The sequence below is a fragment of the Trichophyton rubrum genome (assembly GCF_000151425.1).
Source record: "Trichophyton rubrum CBS 118892 genomic scaffold supercont2.14, whole genome shotgun sequence".
Lineage (NCBI taxonomy): Eukaryota > Fungi > Ascomycota > Eurotiomycetes > Onygenales > Arthrodermataceae > Trichophyton > Trichophyton rubrum.
In genome coordinates, this window is record NW_003456415.1 from 170616 (window position 1) to 184025 (window position 13410).

Sequence of the window (13410 nt, forward strand, 5' to 3'; positions counted from 1 at the left end):
CCAGGTCGTCCGATGTTGTGTGAATGCACCCTCTAAACCCGTTTCTCCGCTCTTTTTTCCGGAGCTCTCTGCCGTCGCAATGTATTCCCGTAGAAAGCCATGTATGCTTCCATTCCTCTTCCCCCACAAAGATCTACACACATCTATACGGTCCCCTATAGAATACACCTAGCTGACCGCATGACAGATTCTCCTGGTCCCTCTGACAGAGTCTCTTATTAATTCACGGGATCGAGAGTCCGGCGCGCAGTATGCCGACCTGGTCACGTCCGAGGACTTTCTTGCCAGTCACATCCTGCGAATTACGGGTTCACCGGGTTCGTCTGCGACTCAAGAGCTTTCGTCGCTAAGGGATCAAAAGGGCAAAGCATGGCAGATGGCAACGGCAAATGGACGGACGGTCGTCATCAAAGAGTCGGTAGTCTACAGCAACAAGGGGTTTAAGATGGTCAACCATGCCCAGTTGCTTAGTGACGTCCTCTATTCCTCGCCAAACGACAGCTCCCAGCAATGGCTCATTTACTACATCTCAAAGCCTCTAGTCGGCTCCTACGAACCCGGTCAGATTGTCCAGGCTATAGTTCCGGGTACTTTGGACAGTGTCTCACTCCGCCATGGCTCGGGCTTGGACGCCTCCTCTACTTTTCCAGCCAACTACCATCGCAATGAGATATCCTCGTTTGGTGACCTCCTGTCAAAATTTCCCTTGATTGCAAAGCAGATGAAACCCGGTCTGGACCGCCTCTTCCGCGAATTTGGCAAAGAACTTGGCAAACCACTTCCACCACCACCATCCGAATCCCCTGTGGCACCAGAACGTCCAACCGAGCGGAGTGAGGTTTACTCCTCGCAACAAAATTCCACCCACTCACTACCATTTGGTGTCTCAGAGCAGTATGAAGACGAAGAAGATGTAATGAGAAATGCTCTGGACACCGCAGTTACCGCAGCCATTGACATCTTTCGTCTCGTGGACAAACAACAACTCTCACTTCTTGGTGCTACCACTGATCTGACTGGCCCCATGGTTGAACGTCTGATTGAACGCTATGTCCTGGAGCAAGTTCACGATAATCTACTTTTCCCTCGCCTTTGTGAGTGTCGGCAATCTGATGATCTAGACCTCGACCTGCGTGTTCGCCAGATGGAGAATATCGATGTATCCCAGGTAGGGATACCGGTAGAAGGTGGCCATGAGGGCAGAGAAGATCTTAGACGCCGCATCGCAACAGCTGTCGAGGAGTTCAGAAAGATCTCAGATGCAAAGTGCCCACAGGACATGCTTGCCATACTCCTGAAGACCGTGAAGATTGTTACCATAGACCAGGCATCGGCTGCACCAGACAGCCAGAGCGAAAAGCCTTCTGTTCTCACTATCAACGCTGATGTGCTAGTATCCCTGCTACTGCTAGTTGTTATACGCTCACATGTACGACACCTCTATGCCAGGCTCTTATACATGCAACGCTTCATCTTTGTAGATGATGTCGAATCTGGAGAATCTGGATATGCACTTAGTACTTTTGAAGGAGTCTTGATATACCTTCAAAATGACTCCGCAGGTCTAAGAAAAGCGAGCTCGAGAAATAAACGTCTCTGGTCGGCAACCAAGCATGGGAAAATTCCGGAAATGACCGCCATTCTACAACCGGAGCTTCGGGCATCAAGCCCAGTCATCGATGAAAACGACTGTGAAAATGAGCAACAAGATGAGTCGAGGAGTCAAGAAGATGAGCGCCAGCAGCCGGTATCGAATGGGGTGTCAAGCAACAGACATAAGCTGTTCTTTTCAGAACCGAGCTGTGCCATTCAAGATGATATGCCAGAAACACCTAGACTAGCTCATGTCTTCCCCTTCCAAACATGGGATCAACCTACAACAGCCATGGAGCGGCCAAAGCCCCGGAAGAAGGTATCAATGGATACGAGGAGCATGTCGGAATCATCAACCACGTCTTTCCTTTCACGCTCTACTACATTCGGATCCATAGCAGGTGGAATAGAAGGCGATACATCAGTTCAGAGTTTAACTACAACCAAAGATCCGTCTGGACATTCGGTCCCAATGATGGCTGTCGAATCTTGCCAGCCAGAAGCTCTGATCTATCTACTGAGTTTGAGCGAGTACTACCCTCGAGAAAGCATTCTTCAGGATACAAACAGCGAGGGAACCACACTACTGAGTGCCGCCGTTCAGCTTGCACATACCGAAATCATTAACATCCTCATTGAATACATTCTCCAGGGAAACGAATCTGAAGTGGCCTTGTATCTTGCGAAGGCCGATAATAGGGGTCGCACCGTTGCACACTACCTCTTCAACTCCCCCGCGCTACTTTCACGCCTAGGAAAATCTCTCCCTTGGACGCTGCGAGACCGAAACGGGCAAACGCCTTTATTCGCCCTGTGCAGGTCTTACGATCATCCTGATTACAACCCCATGGTGAATGAAGCATTGACATTAGCGACCCTGGCCCAAGGCGATGGGAAACCGCTACGGTTGGATGATCATGTTGATGCAAAGGGGAATACCCTCCTTCATATTGTCAGCGACCCGCAAATACTACTTAGAATACTCAGGCAGTGTGACGGAGATCCCAATTATACAAACGACAGAAGATTTACCCCGTTGATGGTGGCTAGCAAATACGGTCGAATCGACCTTGTTAGAACCCTCTTTGCCGACCCTCGCGTTGATGTCCATCTCCGAGAATCCCGTGGGCTCACGGCAATAGAACTTGCCAAAGACGATGAAATCCGGAACCGAATAGACGATCTGGTTCTCTGCTCTAGCCCGCTCCCATCCTCGCCCGATGCGAGTAACCGTACAACAAGTGTTGTTAGATCTCTGTTTGTTGAAGACTTTGGAATACGGTTCATTATTAAATCTGGTGCTCCTTCTCCCAGTCCGCCTTCTCCCGATTCAAAAGCACCTCGCACGACCACATACACAGTCACAACTTGCCGGCGCAGCCTCAACGACTTTGAAAATCTCCTTCGATTTCTCCGGGTAGAACACCCTGCATCATATCTTCCTGAGATGCCTCATTTCCGATCCCCCTTTCAAATACCTTCAAAGCCCTCGAGGGCTGTTTTGCATGATATCCAGGAACGTTTGGATAGACTGCTGAAAGTTCTATTGGCTCACCCAACTTTCTCGACCCACGAATTACTTTGGGAATTCTTCCTTGTCCCTGAGATCCAGACGGAAATGATTGACCAGCGTTCCGCACGCAAGGCTACAGTCCTTGCTGAATCGATAATGGATGATTACGAGCCTGCGTCTGCTGAAGTTATACGAAGCACCCAACAGATTCTAAGCCACGCCGAAGACGCAGTCCAATCCGTCAATGAAGGAACCCGAAACTTGATCTGCTGCGGATACCTATTGCAAAATGCATCTACAGACTTTGCAGATGCTCTTTTCCTCTGCAGCTCTATGTTTTCGTCACTGCAGCCGCCTGCAAATATTCTTCCACATCAATACGTCCGAGCCTTCCACCGCTTCGTATCCTCTTTCAACCTCTCATCAACGGACTCCTCTCCCCTGCTACAGTTTTTAGCCGCACTCACCTCATCCCAAAATACCACAAAAGCAATGCTCACTTCCCTCTCCCGGCCCAACAATCTCATTCTGACACTCAATTCCGCCCAGCGGTCACTCTCCCGCGCTCGTTCCGCAGTTGCTTCCTCATCACTACCGCGAAAGTTTAACTTCTCTGTGCTTGAAGAATCTCGCCAACGCTCTATCCGTGAACAAGAGAGCAAGATTGCCACTCTGACGACTGAGATTGAGGAAGTCAGAAAAGAATTTTTGTGGAACAAGGAAGTTGTCGTTGGCGAACTTGCTGGATGGAGTTCTTGGAGAGAGCAAACTGGAAGAAAGGCCATTCGAGACTTTGTCAAGACAACACTCATACGAGAGAAAGAACGCGGTAAACGCATGGAACGGTGTTTACGGATGATCAAAGGCTAGATACTGGATTGCGCTTCTATGGATCCCTCATATCTCATCTTCTGTTTTTTCCTGGAAATATATCCCCCTTGCTTCCCCCTTTTTACGCACCATTCAAATCTTCTTTGCTGTTCTTGAGTAAATAAAAGGTGACATTACCTGCAACTTAGCTGGTTAAGCCGCAATATTTCTTTTTTCTTTTTAACGGCGGCTAATTCTACAGCGTTCGTCTTTTGTCTTATCTCCTGTATGACTATACCTCGTTTTCGTTCTCAGATACTTCTCCTAATAAGAGATTTCTAACACTGCGCCATGGTTGTGGGCCAGGTGCGGGAAGATGATTCACTTCGGTATATCAGTGGAGCTCAGTGTCTCAAATCTACCTGGTGTATCCTAGTTGTTTAATTTATTTCATGGTATACTGGGCTTGTAGAAAAGGCGAAACATATATTCAAACAGAAAACCGTAGAATTAACCCTTTATTTATCATTCATCTACAACCAGTCCTCATCTGGGTATAGGGATCCAACTATCATCAGTATCTAATTGATAAGAAAAGTGACTACGAAAAAAGAAAAAGAAAAAAAAGAAATCCCATAAGAGCTTTGCCAAAATAGTAGCACCAACCCCCCAAAGTGTGCGTACAAGCTCAAATAACGGAGTAGTTGAAGGCTGGTGAACGAATCGAGTCTAGAAACAGAAAATCCAGCTGATCGGAAAGGGGGAAAGCAAAAGAAAGGAGAAGAGAACGTAGAATGGAAGCAATAACACCCAAACAAGGGAGTAGGTATCCTATTCCTGAGATGGAATAAGGATTTGGGATCTGAAGCATAGAAAAATTTCATAATACAAAAAGATCAAAAAGAGGGATCGGATATATAAGGAAATTACTGCGCGAGCAGATGTAAAATAGAATGGCAGAGTGAAAAGAATGGCCCTAGGAATGAAACGTTGGATGACTTATATGCGAACAAGGACTCTTAGGTATACGGTTGTTGCGAGTTTGCTGGGTATACAGCACTGTTGTGACTCGTAAGTTGCATGAGGCTGTTTCGTCCTGCTTGGTGTGAGTTCACGGCACTATATCTTTTTGGTATAGGCCGCCTGTATTCTTCTGATGAATTGTGTAGATGTAGATTCTCCTGAGACGACTCGGGTAGTGGAGCAAGACCGGGTGCCCCAACTGCGTGGAAGCCGGTCTTTTCATCTTCCATCAAATCTGGCGAGTATGCCATGTACTGATGTTGATGCTCATTGGAGGCAATGAGCGAGTTGGATTGGCTTGTATTACCCATGTTACCTTGAGGTAGATGTAACTCGTTTTGCGCAGATTGGCTCAACGATGGCTGGTAGGCGGCATCCTGGTGGGAGGGGTATGTAGAATGGGCAATGCCTTTTTCCTCCATGCTATGAGGATATGAGTCCCCTTGAGAAGGGCTTGATAGGACGCCAAAGGAGCTCATATTGTGATCATATGCCATTGACTCATTGTGGTCGACAATTCCAGTTTGAGTCTGCTGGACATTGCCCATGGGAGGAGTCGGGGGGAATGGAGAGAGTCGCCTGCTGGAACCCTCATCCGTCTGGTTCTCCCTGGTATGTTTCCATCGTTTGTAGTAGACAAATGTGAGGAATATCAGGGAGATAACGACGAATCCACCGAATACCGCACCAGCAGCAACACCGCCCTTGCTTAGACTACTGCCTTTCGATTTGGGAGGGCCCGGGGGAGTGGTAGAAGAGGTCACGGGAGTAGACGAAGATGAAGATGTTGGAGCTGGTGGGCCATTGGAGGACTCAGCTGTATCACTGGTTGGTGATGTTGTTTGCTCTGGGGACTTGGATGACCCCAATGTCTCTGATGATGAGCTTGCAGGCACTGGGTCTGTAGAATTTGGTTTTGGATCTTTGGTACTAGTTGGAGTTTTGGTTGGTTCCGCGCTGGGCTTAGATTCTGGGGGCGGAGGCTGTGAAGAAGGGTCTTCATGTGTAGGCTGTGGTCCGTTTGTCCGAGTCCCAGGATCCTTTTCAGTCGTGGGGTCCCGGGTAGGTGAAGGCGCTGGATCTGGCTGCTGGGTCATTGGGTCTGGAGGAGGTCTGTTTGGGACAGAATCCCTGGGCGGGTCTGGTTGTTGTGTTGGAACGGACGGAGGAGGCTCAGTCTTCGGCGGATCGCTCTTGGGCGGTTCACTCTTGGGCGGTTCGCTCTTGGGCGGTTCGCTCTTGGGCGGTTCGCTCTTGGGCGGTTCGCTCTTGGGCGGTTCGCTCTTGGGCGGATCATTCTTGGGCGGATCATTCTTGGGCGGATCATTCTTGGGCGGATCATTCTTGGGCGGATCATTCTTGGGCGGATCATTCTTGGGCGGATCATTCTTGGGCGGATCATTCTTGGGGGGATCATTTTCTTCTCCATTTCCACCTTTTTTGGGATTATCTCCATGTTGACCTCCTTCGCCTTTACCACTGCCTGTTTCCGGGCCTCCTGATTTTCCTTTATCATTCTTATCCTTATTATCATCGCGGTTGTTGTCAGGGCCATTACCCTTAGGTCCAGGCGGTGGTTTATTCTCTCGACCAGGTGGAGGTCCGCGTTCTCCTTGATTTTCTCCCTGGTCTCCTTCTTTTCCACGCCCACCTTCTTTTCGTCCTTCTCCTTTCCCTTTATCGTCATCAGCTCTCTTGGCCTTGGATATTTCGTCCCATATCCAGAGATGGTCAAATGGCCGTGGTAGTTTTGAGTTGTCTTGATTTAGACAGCCAAGCTGGTCAGAACATGAGTCTGGACGAGCGGAAGAACGTATTGACGGAGTGGTTGCTAATGCAGCAGCGCATGATTGTAGCAGTAATAGTTGAATGAATGTCGGCGGTAACATGATTGGACGTGCTGGGTCAAAGGATGGAGCCCTCCGGCAACACGGTTAAGACAATGCGCCAGTCGATGGCGATGCGCATGAAGGAGTGAAGTAGATGGGTTCTGAACGAGAGACGGCAGTGGGAGAAGGGCTTTCCCTTCTGTTGAAAATTCAACAGCAGTTGGATGTGATTGCGAACTGGTCGAGGAATGGTTCTATTTTTACCTGGTCACAAGCAAGGACAGTCTTGAGAGGAGATTGATCTGCACGGCCGAACGAGCGATGGACAACGGGCAAGCATGGTCAAGCCAGTGAAATACCCGTCAAATTTTTCCTTTTCTTTTTTGGGTCTTTGGCTTTGCTAGTTGACCCAGGAATTGGAGAGCAGTGCGTAAGCCTAGCCAGCAGCCGCTTCTCTTTGATATATGTAAGTCCGAGGGAGGTTGTCAAACGGTTTCCCTCTCATCCCGGCGATTGGCGTCCGCCAGGAGAAGCAAAAACGAACGAAAAGGCTTAAAGTTCTTTCGCAGTTTTCCTTTACGAAGCGCCCACCTGCAGGTGGATGGAGAATTTATTGTTTTATAAATTGCACACTTTTTTAGGCGGGCGAAGGCTGCGAAAGGCTGGTCCCTATTGGCTTGTAACGAGTGGTACCGTTCATCGTCGGCCCTCATACACCCTCTTTTGGTCCGTGGATTTTGGATGGCCTGTCTGCCGGTGGCTGCGAGGACAACATCCTCCATAGAAGGAAAAACGACAGCTGAAACAGCACATTATTATTATAAAGGGCCATGCATAAGGACCTGACAAACGCGAGCAGGACTCCACGGCCTGCCCATTATTATTATCGTTCCCCCACCGATGACAAGCAGATCCAAGGGAGCCCCGGACGAGTCGTATGCTGGTGGCTGTCAAGGTACCGTCTTGGGTAATCCGTAACAGGGGGCATACCCCTTATCCGCTACTAGTGCGCTGTAGCGTCTTATGGTATGCACGCCTTTTCGAAGCCAGATGTGCGCTGCGTCTGTTAGTAAGATGGCTCGTCTCGTACGAACAAGATGGCTTGGAGACTTAGCTAACCGTGTATGTCATAGCCTGGTCGGCGATGTATATACTTGCTACTTATCTCAAAGTAGAGCGGTCGGTTGTCAATCTTCTCACTTAAGCCATGTCTTGCAAGGTTCGAGTCGAGTTCTTGTTCTTTTTTCCATTTTTGTACTCCGTAGTTGGTGAAGGAAAATGACGTCGAGAAGTAAGAAAATGCTGATGCCTGCTGAGGTCGCATCCAACTCGCCACAGAGCATCTTGTTACTTCGTCCTCCGTATATAAATATCCCCGCGGGGTAGCTGTTCTTCTTCTTCTTCTCCTCTCCCTCTTTTCCTGTTCTTCATCTTCCATCTCCATCCATATCAAACTTCAACAAGACGATAGTAAAGACGGCGCATCATCTCAAGAAACTGCTGGCCCCTGGACGGTTCACATCTACATCCACATCATCAACCATGCCTCTAGTTGTGCCGAATCTGTCAGAAGATGACAAGGCTGCCTGGGCGGCCAAGCTGATGGGCAAGAAGATTACAGAGTCCGAGTCGAACGAGACTGTAAGCTTGAGCCCGCCGATGCATGCTGGTTACTCTGGCACTGACATTGCTTTTTTCCCTGTTTCCTAGTGTTTTGCAAAGAAGGACCTTCCAGAGGGACACCGAGTTCTCAAGCCGGGCGACATGTCTACAATGGACTTCAAACCAGAAAGGTGTGTTAATATAATTGTCGATATTAAAGGCTGAGTTGGTCGTCTAGTATATGCCTGCTAACCCCGCGGGCTGTGCAGAATGAACGTCTACGTCGACGAGAACGGAACTGTCATGGACGTCAAGCATGGCTGAGCTTCCTGCATGTAGATAGATAGATTATCTCGGATGCAGTGAGGGCGATAATGATGACGGATAACGACCTCAGTGGTGAGGTTCCAGGGTTCCAGGTGATGGCTAATACCTGTAATTAATTCGCCATCCATGGGTTGATCAATATAAGAGGGTTTCATCGGGCTTTTTAAGTCTCCCTCCTACTAGAGCTGTAGCTTGTAATAGTAGCTAGACATGCCCCGATAGGTAGATAGACGTAATGATAAAAAGGCAGCCGGAGGCTCAGCCTGTAGATGTTAGGTAGATGATGTCCGACCCGATGAATAAGTGCTGGCATCTCACTTTAGGAGCCATGCTGATTCACCTCCTTGCCTGCGGAAGAACCATGCATGGAACACAACTGTGCATGCTGCACGCCCCTTATGGGAGATTCGCGCATTCGTGCATCCTTCCTGCCACACATCAGTCGTCTTCGTCAGAGCTGTACGCACCCAGCCCCAGGGTTGACGCCTTTGTTTCTGTCTGGCTGCTCGACTCTGGCTTCTTGATAGGAGGAGGTTGAGTGGCTTCAGATCCTTCCACTGCTTTATCCTTGCCATCTTTGCTGTGGGTGCTGCTATTATTGTTCTCTGCAGCGGTAGCGGACCTTCGTCGTTTAAGACCTAACAGACCACCTTCTTTCTCTTTGGGCCGCCGACGTTTCCGTCCTGAGATAGCCCAGCTGTCGCCTTCGTCTGCAGGCCCAACGAGCTCAGCAGCGTTCCCAGTCTCCGCATCCAGAAGAGCCTTCTCAGCCTCCTCACGCTGCCGGTGAAACAGTTCCAGCTTCTCACTCGTCTCCTTCTGCAATGCCTCCTCCTTGGCACGTGTAGACTCGAGTATCGAATCGAGAAATTCAACCTCGTCTTCATCCAGGGTTCGAAACTGGTTCTTCAGCCGTATTGATTCCTCGAACGCCTCTTGTTTGGCAGCTGGTGTAATCCATATCCGTCAGCACCAGTAGAAAATACAGTAGAGTAGCAGACTGAAGCTGAATTGGAACATTAACACCAGCGTTCTTTATTCGTGCCATACCCTTATTCTGCTGCAACACCTCATAGAGACTCTTCCCTCCTTCTTGCTGCCCTTCAGCAGCTCTCCTTTGGCGACTTTCCTCGAGCTCCTGTTTTACCTTCAGCCACTCGTCATTGGGCTTGCTGCCTTCATAGTCCTCCCCCTCAACGCCCGCAGATACAAACCCGGACGACATCCTGTCCGTTACAACGCAACCCGCTGGCGGCTGTCTTTTCTTGCTTTATCGTCTGCTCGACTAGCTACTTCGTCGTCGTCGTCTTCCTTTTTGCCCTCACTAAGAAACTTTAGGTTTGATATCATTGCTTAGTCATCTAAACGGATTATGATTCTTCCGATATCTCCGCTTTTCGCCGAGGTCCGGAAAAACTTCAGCCTATGACGAAAGCAGAAGTTCTTCTTTCTTCCGATCTTCTTCTTCTCTTCGTCAACTCAACCTCGACTTGCACAGTTGTTGTTGATGTCGTTTTGATATCGTCTCTTCACGATGCCGCCATCGAGTGGGCATCAGCTCATTCCGAAGGTCTGGCGAGTAGCCAGGTAAGTGGCCCTTTTCGGTCGTCAAGAGGAGAAAGGACGCCACGCCGACAGCATTATATAGGTTTGCCTTCGAGAAGACTGCGCGAGCAATCAGGAACAGACTTCCCGATGCCCCTGAACCCCGAGCCCTCCAGCTCCAGCCAGCATATATTCGTCCGTCTGCCAGGACTCCTGCAAACCGGATTGCGGCTCTCAGGCCACAGACTCGTCCCTTTACAACTGGCCGTGTGTCCAGTCGTGTCGCCGGTATCAGAACCGCCCAGCCGCTGAAGATCGCCACCCAGGTCAGTCGGTTGACAACGAGGACTCCCTTTGCGTCGGCCCTCCGCCCAAACCTCACAGGAGGTGCCTTTTGTCGAACAGCAGGAGGATATGCGATCGGTGCAGGGAAAATAGGTGGAGCACGATACTTCTCCAGCTCTCCAACATGCCCCGCTCAGGTTATCCAGAATGTCTCTGTAGCAATGCGTTCGTTCTGGCTGTCTGGCCAGAGAGTCCGCTTTGACGGTATTGACAAGCGAACTGGTGCTAAAAAGTACAAAGTTGTAACTCCTTTGCAGCAAGAGGCCGGCCGCAAGATGGATGCTATCTCCCCAGCCGCCTCCGGATCCTACGTTGACTTCAAGGTCTCTCCAACCATCACTGCTCTTGGATGCTTCAAGTCCATGCAGAAGGGATCGTCTTTCGCCGCCGATGAGCAGCCAACTCTCAACTCTGCTGGTCTGCTTGACCTTCTTTCCGGAGATTTTGCTCGCGTGCTCAAGGAACTCGCCGCCGTCCTCAACGATTTGAAGAAACTCGCCACACTCGGTGATCTTCCCATCTCGTTACAAGATCAGTCTACCATTCGCGTTCGATTCCCGGGATGCGATGCGGATACTGTGGAAAGGCTGTGTATCGAGGCTGGTGTTCAGAGAGGCGTTGTCGGCCAGGACGAAGACTTCGAGAGCAAAAACGGAGCTGACATGGCACTCCTCTTTCCCTTTGCTCTCAGTCACCAGCATTCCGAGTCAGGATCTTGTCCGCGTGAAAGTCCGTTTATGCGAACACCGGAGTATGTCAATTGGCAGGAGATGATGCTCTCGAACAACTCCGTTTCTCCCTTTGGTACCCCAGAGGGTGACTTTTCCCTCTTGAACCTGTCTGAGGAGAATCCATGGGCTCGTCAACCATCTGATTTTTCCAGTGTTGGCATCAGCGAGCTTGGTGATCGAGCATTCTTCCCTGACATCCGCTACCCAACCCCTACAGCGTCCGACTACGGAGGCATTGAGGGAGTCTGCAGGTTTATCGAGGAATGCAACCGAGCCAGCCGTTAAGCCGTCTCTCATAGATCATATCTTCTGCGTTGTTTTCTTCTGCTACGAATTTCCTTGTCTCATTTGATTATATCCAACTGTATATAGTTCGTTGCCGCTGTCTGTTTGTGGCTCCATTCGTTTCACTGGTGTATTTACAATTCTCTTTTGTTGGACAGATACCATCTCCGCTATGCCACTAGCTCCGTCTCTTTTTATTGAATATATCTTTGCACAATAAAACAATAAGTATCTATTCTATCGCTATATCTGTAGACGCAAGTACTGCGATGGGCCACTGGTTTAAGCAGCATCACGTGGAAGGTCCGCCACCAAAGCTGTTTTTGTTGGAAAAGAAAAAAAAAACACATCGAAAGCCACCAAGTTTGTAGATGCAAGATAATTGACCACGAACAACCTGCATTTCCCTGCCTTCACAGCTTCTGACACGCCTGTCGTACCTGTTCACACGAAGCGTATCCTTTCTCTGGTATCAATAGCTGATACGACAAACCTCACCGTCAGCGCAAAGCGGGGTGGGAGCTCGCTACAAAAAATACCCCCCAAACCACCAACTCGACCAGGTTATTCAAAGCTGCAGAACGACCTATAGGCCATGGACGAGTTCAACAACACAGACACAGACAGCGACTACACGTCCTTCTGGAGAGATTGGGTGAGTGGCCCGTTCGAGGTGTAACGCGGATATTTCTCGACTTGAGAGCGCGAGACTAATAACGCATTGCGAGCACAGTTCATATCCTCCCGAGGCAACGAATACTTCTGCGAAATAGACGAAGAGTACCTAACCGACCGCTTCAACCTAACGGGCCTCAACACCGAGGTCCAATACTACCAGTATGCGCTGGACATGGTGACGGACCTGTTCGACCTAGACGCCGACGAGGATCTACGAGAACAAATTGAGAAATCCGCCCGACATCTCTACGGCCTGGTTCATGCCCGGTACATCGTTACCACGCGCGGCCTCGCAAAAATGGTACCCAGCACCCTCAACGCCCTCTTCAAGTACGCACGCTAACTAACGAGCGCAGGTCGAGAAATACAAAAACGCAGATTTCGGCAAATGCCCGCGCGTGATGTGCGAGCAACACCCGCTCCTACCCATGGGCCAATCCGACATCCCCGGCCAAAAACCCGTCAAGCTATACTGCGCCAAATGCGAAGACATATATAACCCAAAATCATCCCGGCACGCAGCCGTCGACGGCGCCTACTTCGGGTCTTCCTTCCACAACGTGCTGTTCCAGGTATACCCGGACCTAATACCGGACAAGTCGCGACAGAGGTATGAGCCGCGGGTGTTTGGGTTCAGGGTGCATGCGTGCGCTGCGCTGGCGAGATGGCAGGATCGAAAACAAGAGGAGCTGCTGGGCCGGTTGCGGGAGCTGGATATGGAGAGTCCGTTTATCGAGGATCGGGAAGGGGATGAAGATGAGGATGAGCTTGAGGAGGATGAGGATGAGGGCGGGGATTCGATTATGAAGGATGAGAGTATGCCTGTTGCATGAGCAAGAGAGAAATACCGTCTTCTCCTTTTTTACATTGATAATGGAATGGGCGTATGGGGTGTTGATTGGCGTATTGTATGCCTTTTCTTCTTTTTTGCCTTAGCGCAGGTCATGATATGAATGATTGACTGGACTTGTTATTTATATGTGTTTGGTGTTTTTTATGAAGTGAGATTAAAGTATGCATGATGACGGCTTTGTTCTGTGCACAATGCATAACTGCGTCATTTGCAAGGGACAACGTAGATCTTCGATATCATTCTCACCAACTACATAGAGCTCTACCACAATCCTAG

The 13410-nt window shown here is 49.6% G+C and overlaps 6 protein-coding genes across 6 annotated transcripts; 4 read left to right on the forward strand and 2 right to left on the reverse strand.

Moving 5' to 3' along the window:
• The first annotated feature begins 11 nt into the window (after window positions 1-11).
• TERG_08420 (uncharacterized protein) lies at window positions 12-4521 on the forward strand. The gene has a single exon (XM_047748947.1). It carries the CDS (start codon window positions 377-379, stop codon window positions 3974-3976), a length of 3600 nt encoding a protein of 1199 aa, XP_047604939.1. The 5' UTR covers window positions 12-376; the 3' UTR covers window positions 3977-4521.
• A 9-nt stretch (window positions 4522-4530) lies between these two features.
• Window positions 4531-7088, reverse strand: TERG_08421 (uncharacterized protein). Its single transcript, XM_003231074.2, has one exon. It carries the CDS (start codon window positions 6826-6828, stop codon window positions 4936-4938), a length of 1893 nt encoding a protein of 630 aa, XP_003231122.1. The 5' UTR covers window positions 6829-7088; the 3' UTR covers window positions 4531-4935.
• A 1222-nt stretch (window positions 7089-8310) lies between these two features.
• On the forward strand, window positions 8311-8694 carry TERG_08422 (uncharacterized protein; the record flags this gene model as incomplete). The annotated part of the gene is made up of 3 exons (XM_003231075.1): window positions 8311-8409; window positions 8479-8561; window positions 8640-8694. 3 exons carry the CDS (start codon window positions 8311-8313, stop codon window positions 8692-8694), a joined length of 237 nt encoding a protein of 78 aa, XP_003231123.1.
• Window positions 8695-9135: 441 nt separating this feature from the next.
• Window positions 9136-9922, reverse strand: TERG_08423 (uncharacterized protein; the record flags this gene model as incomplete). Its single annotated transcript, XM_003231076.1, has 2 exons — window positions 9136-9644; window positions 9748-9922. 2 exons carry the CDS (start codon window positions 9920-9922, stop codon window positions 9136-9138), a joined length of 684 nt encoding a protein of 227 aa, XP_003231124.1.
• Window positions 9923-10231: 309 nt separating this feature from the next.
• TERG_08424 (uncharacterized protein) lies at window positions 10232-11603 on the forward strand (the record flags this gene model as incomplete). The annotated part of the gene is made up of 2 exons (XM_003231077.1): window positions 10232-10284; window positions 10346-11603. The coding sequence occupies 2 exons, from the start codon at window positions 10232-10234 to the stop codon at window positions 11601-11603; spliced, it is 1311 nt and encodes a 436-aa protein (XP_003231125.1).
• Window positions 11604-12198: 595 nt separating this feature from the next.
• Window positions 12199-13114, forward strand: TERG_08425 (casein kinase II subunit beta-2; the record flags this gene model as incomplete). Its single annotated transcript, XM_003231078.1, has 3 exons — window positions 12199-12258; window positions 12337-12582; window positions 12638-13114. 3 exons carry the CDS (start codon window positions 12199-12201, stop codon window positions 13112-13114), a joined length of 783 nt encoding a protein of 260 aa, XP_003231126.1.
• Between the last annotated feature and the right edge of the window lie 296 nt (window positions 13115-13410).

What these genes read in the sequence shown, in the direction of transcription:
- TERG_08420 (XM_047748947.1), top strand. Translation starts at nt 377, where the DNA reads ATGGCAACGGCAAATGGACGGACGGTCGTCATCAAAGAGTCGGTAGTC.
- TERG_08421 (XM_003231074.2), bottom strand. Translation starts at nt 6,828, where the DNA reads ATGTTACCGCCGACATTCATTCAACTATTACTGCTACAATCATGCGCT.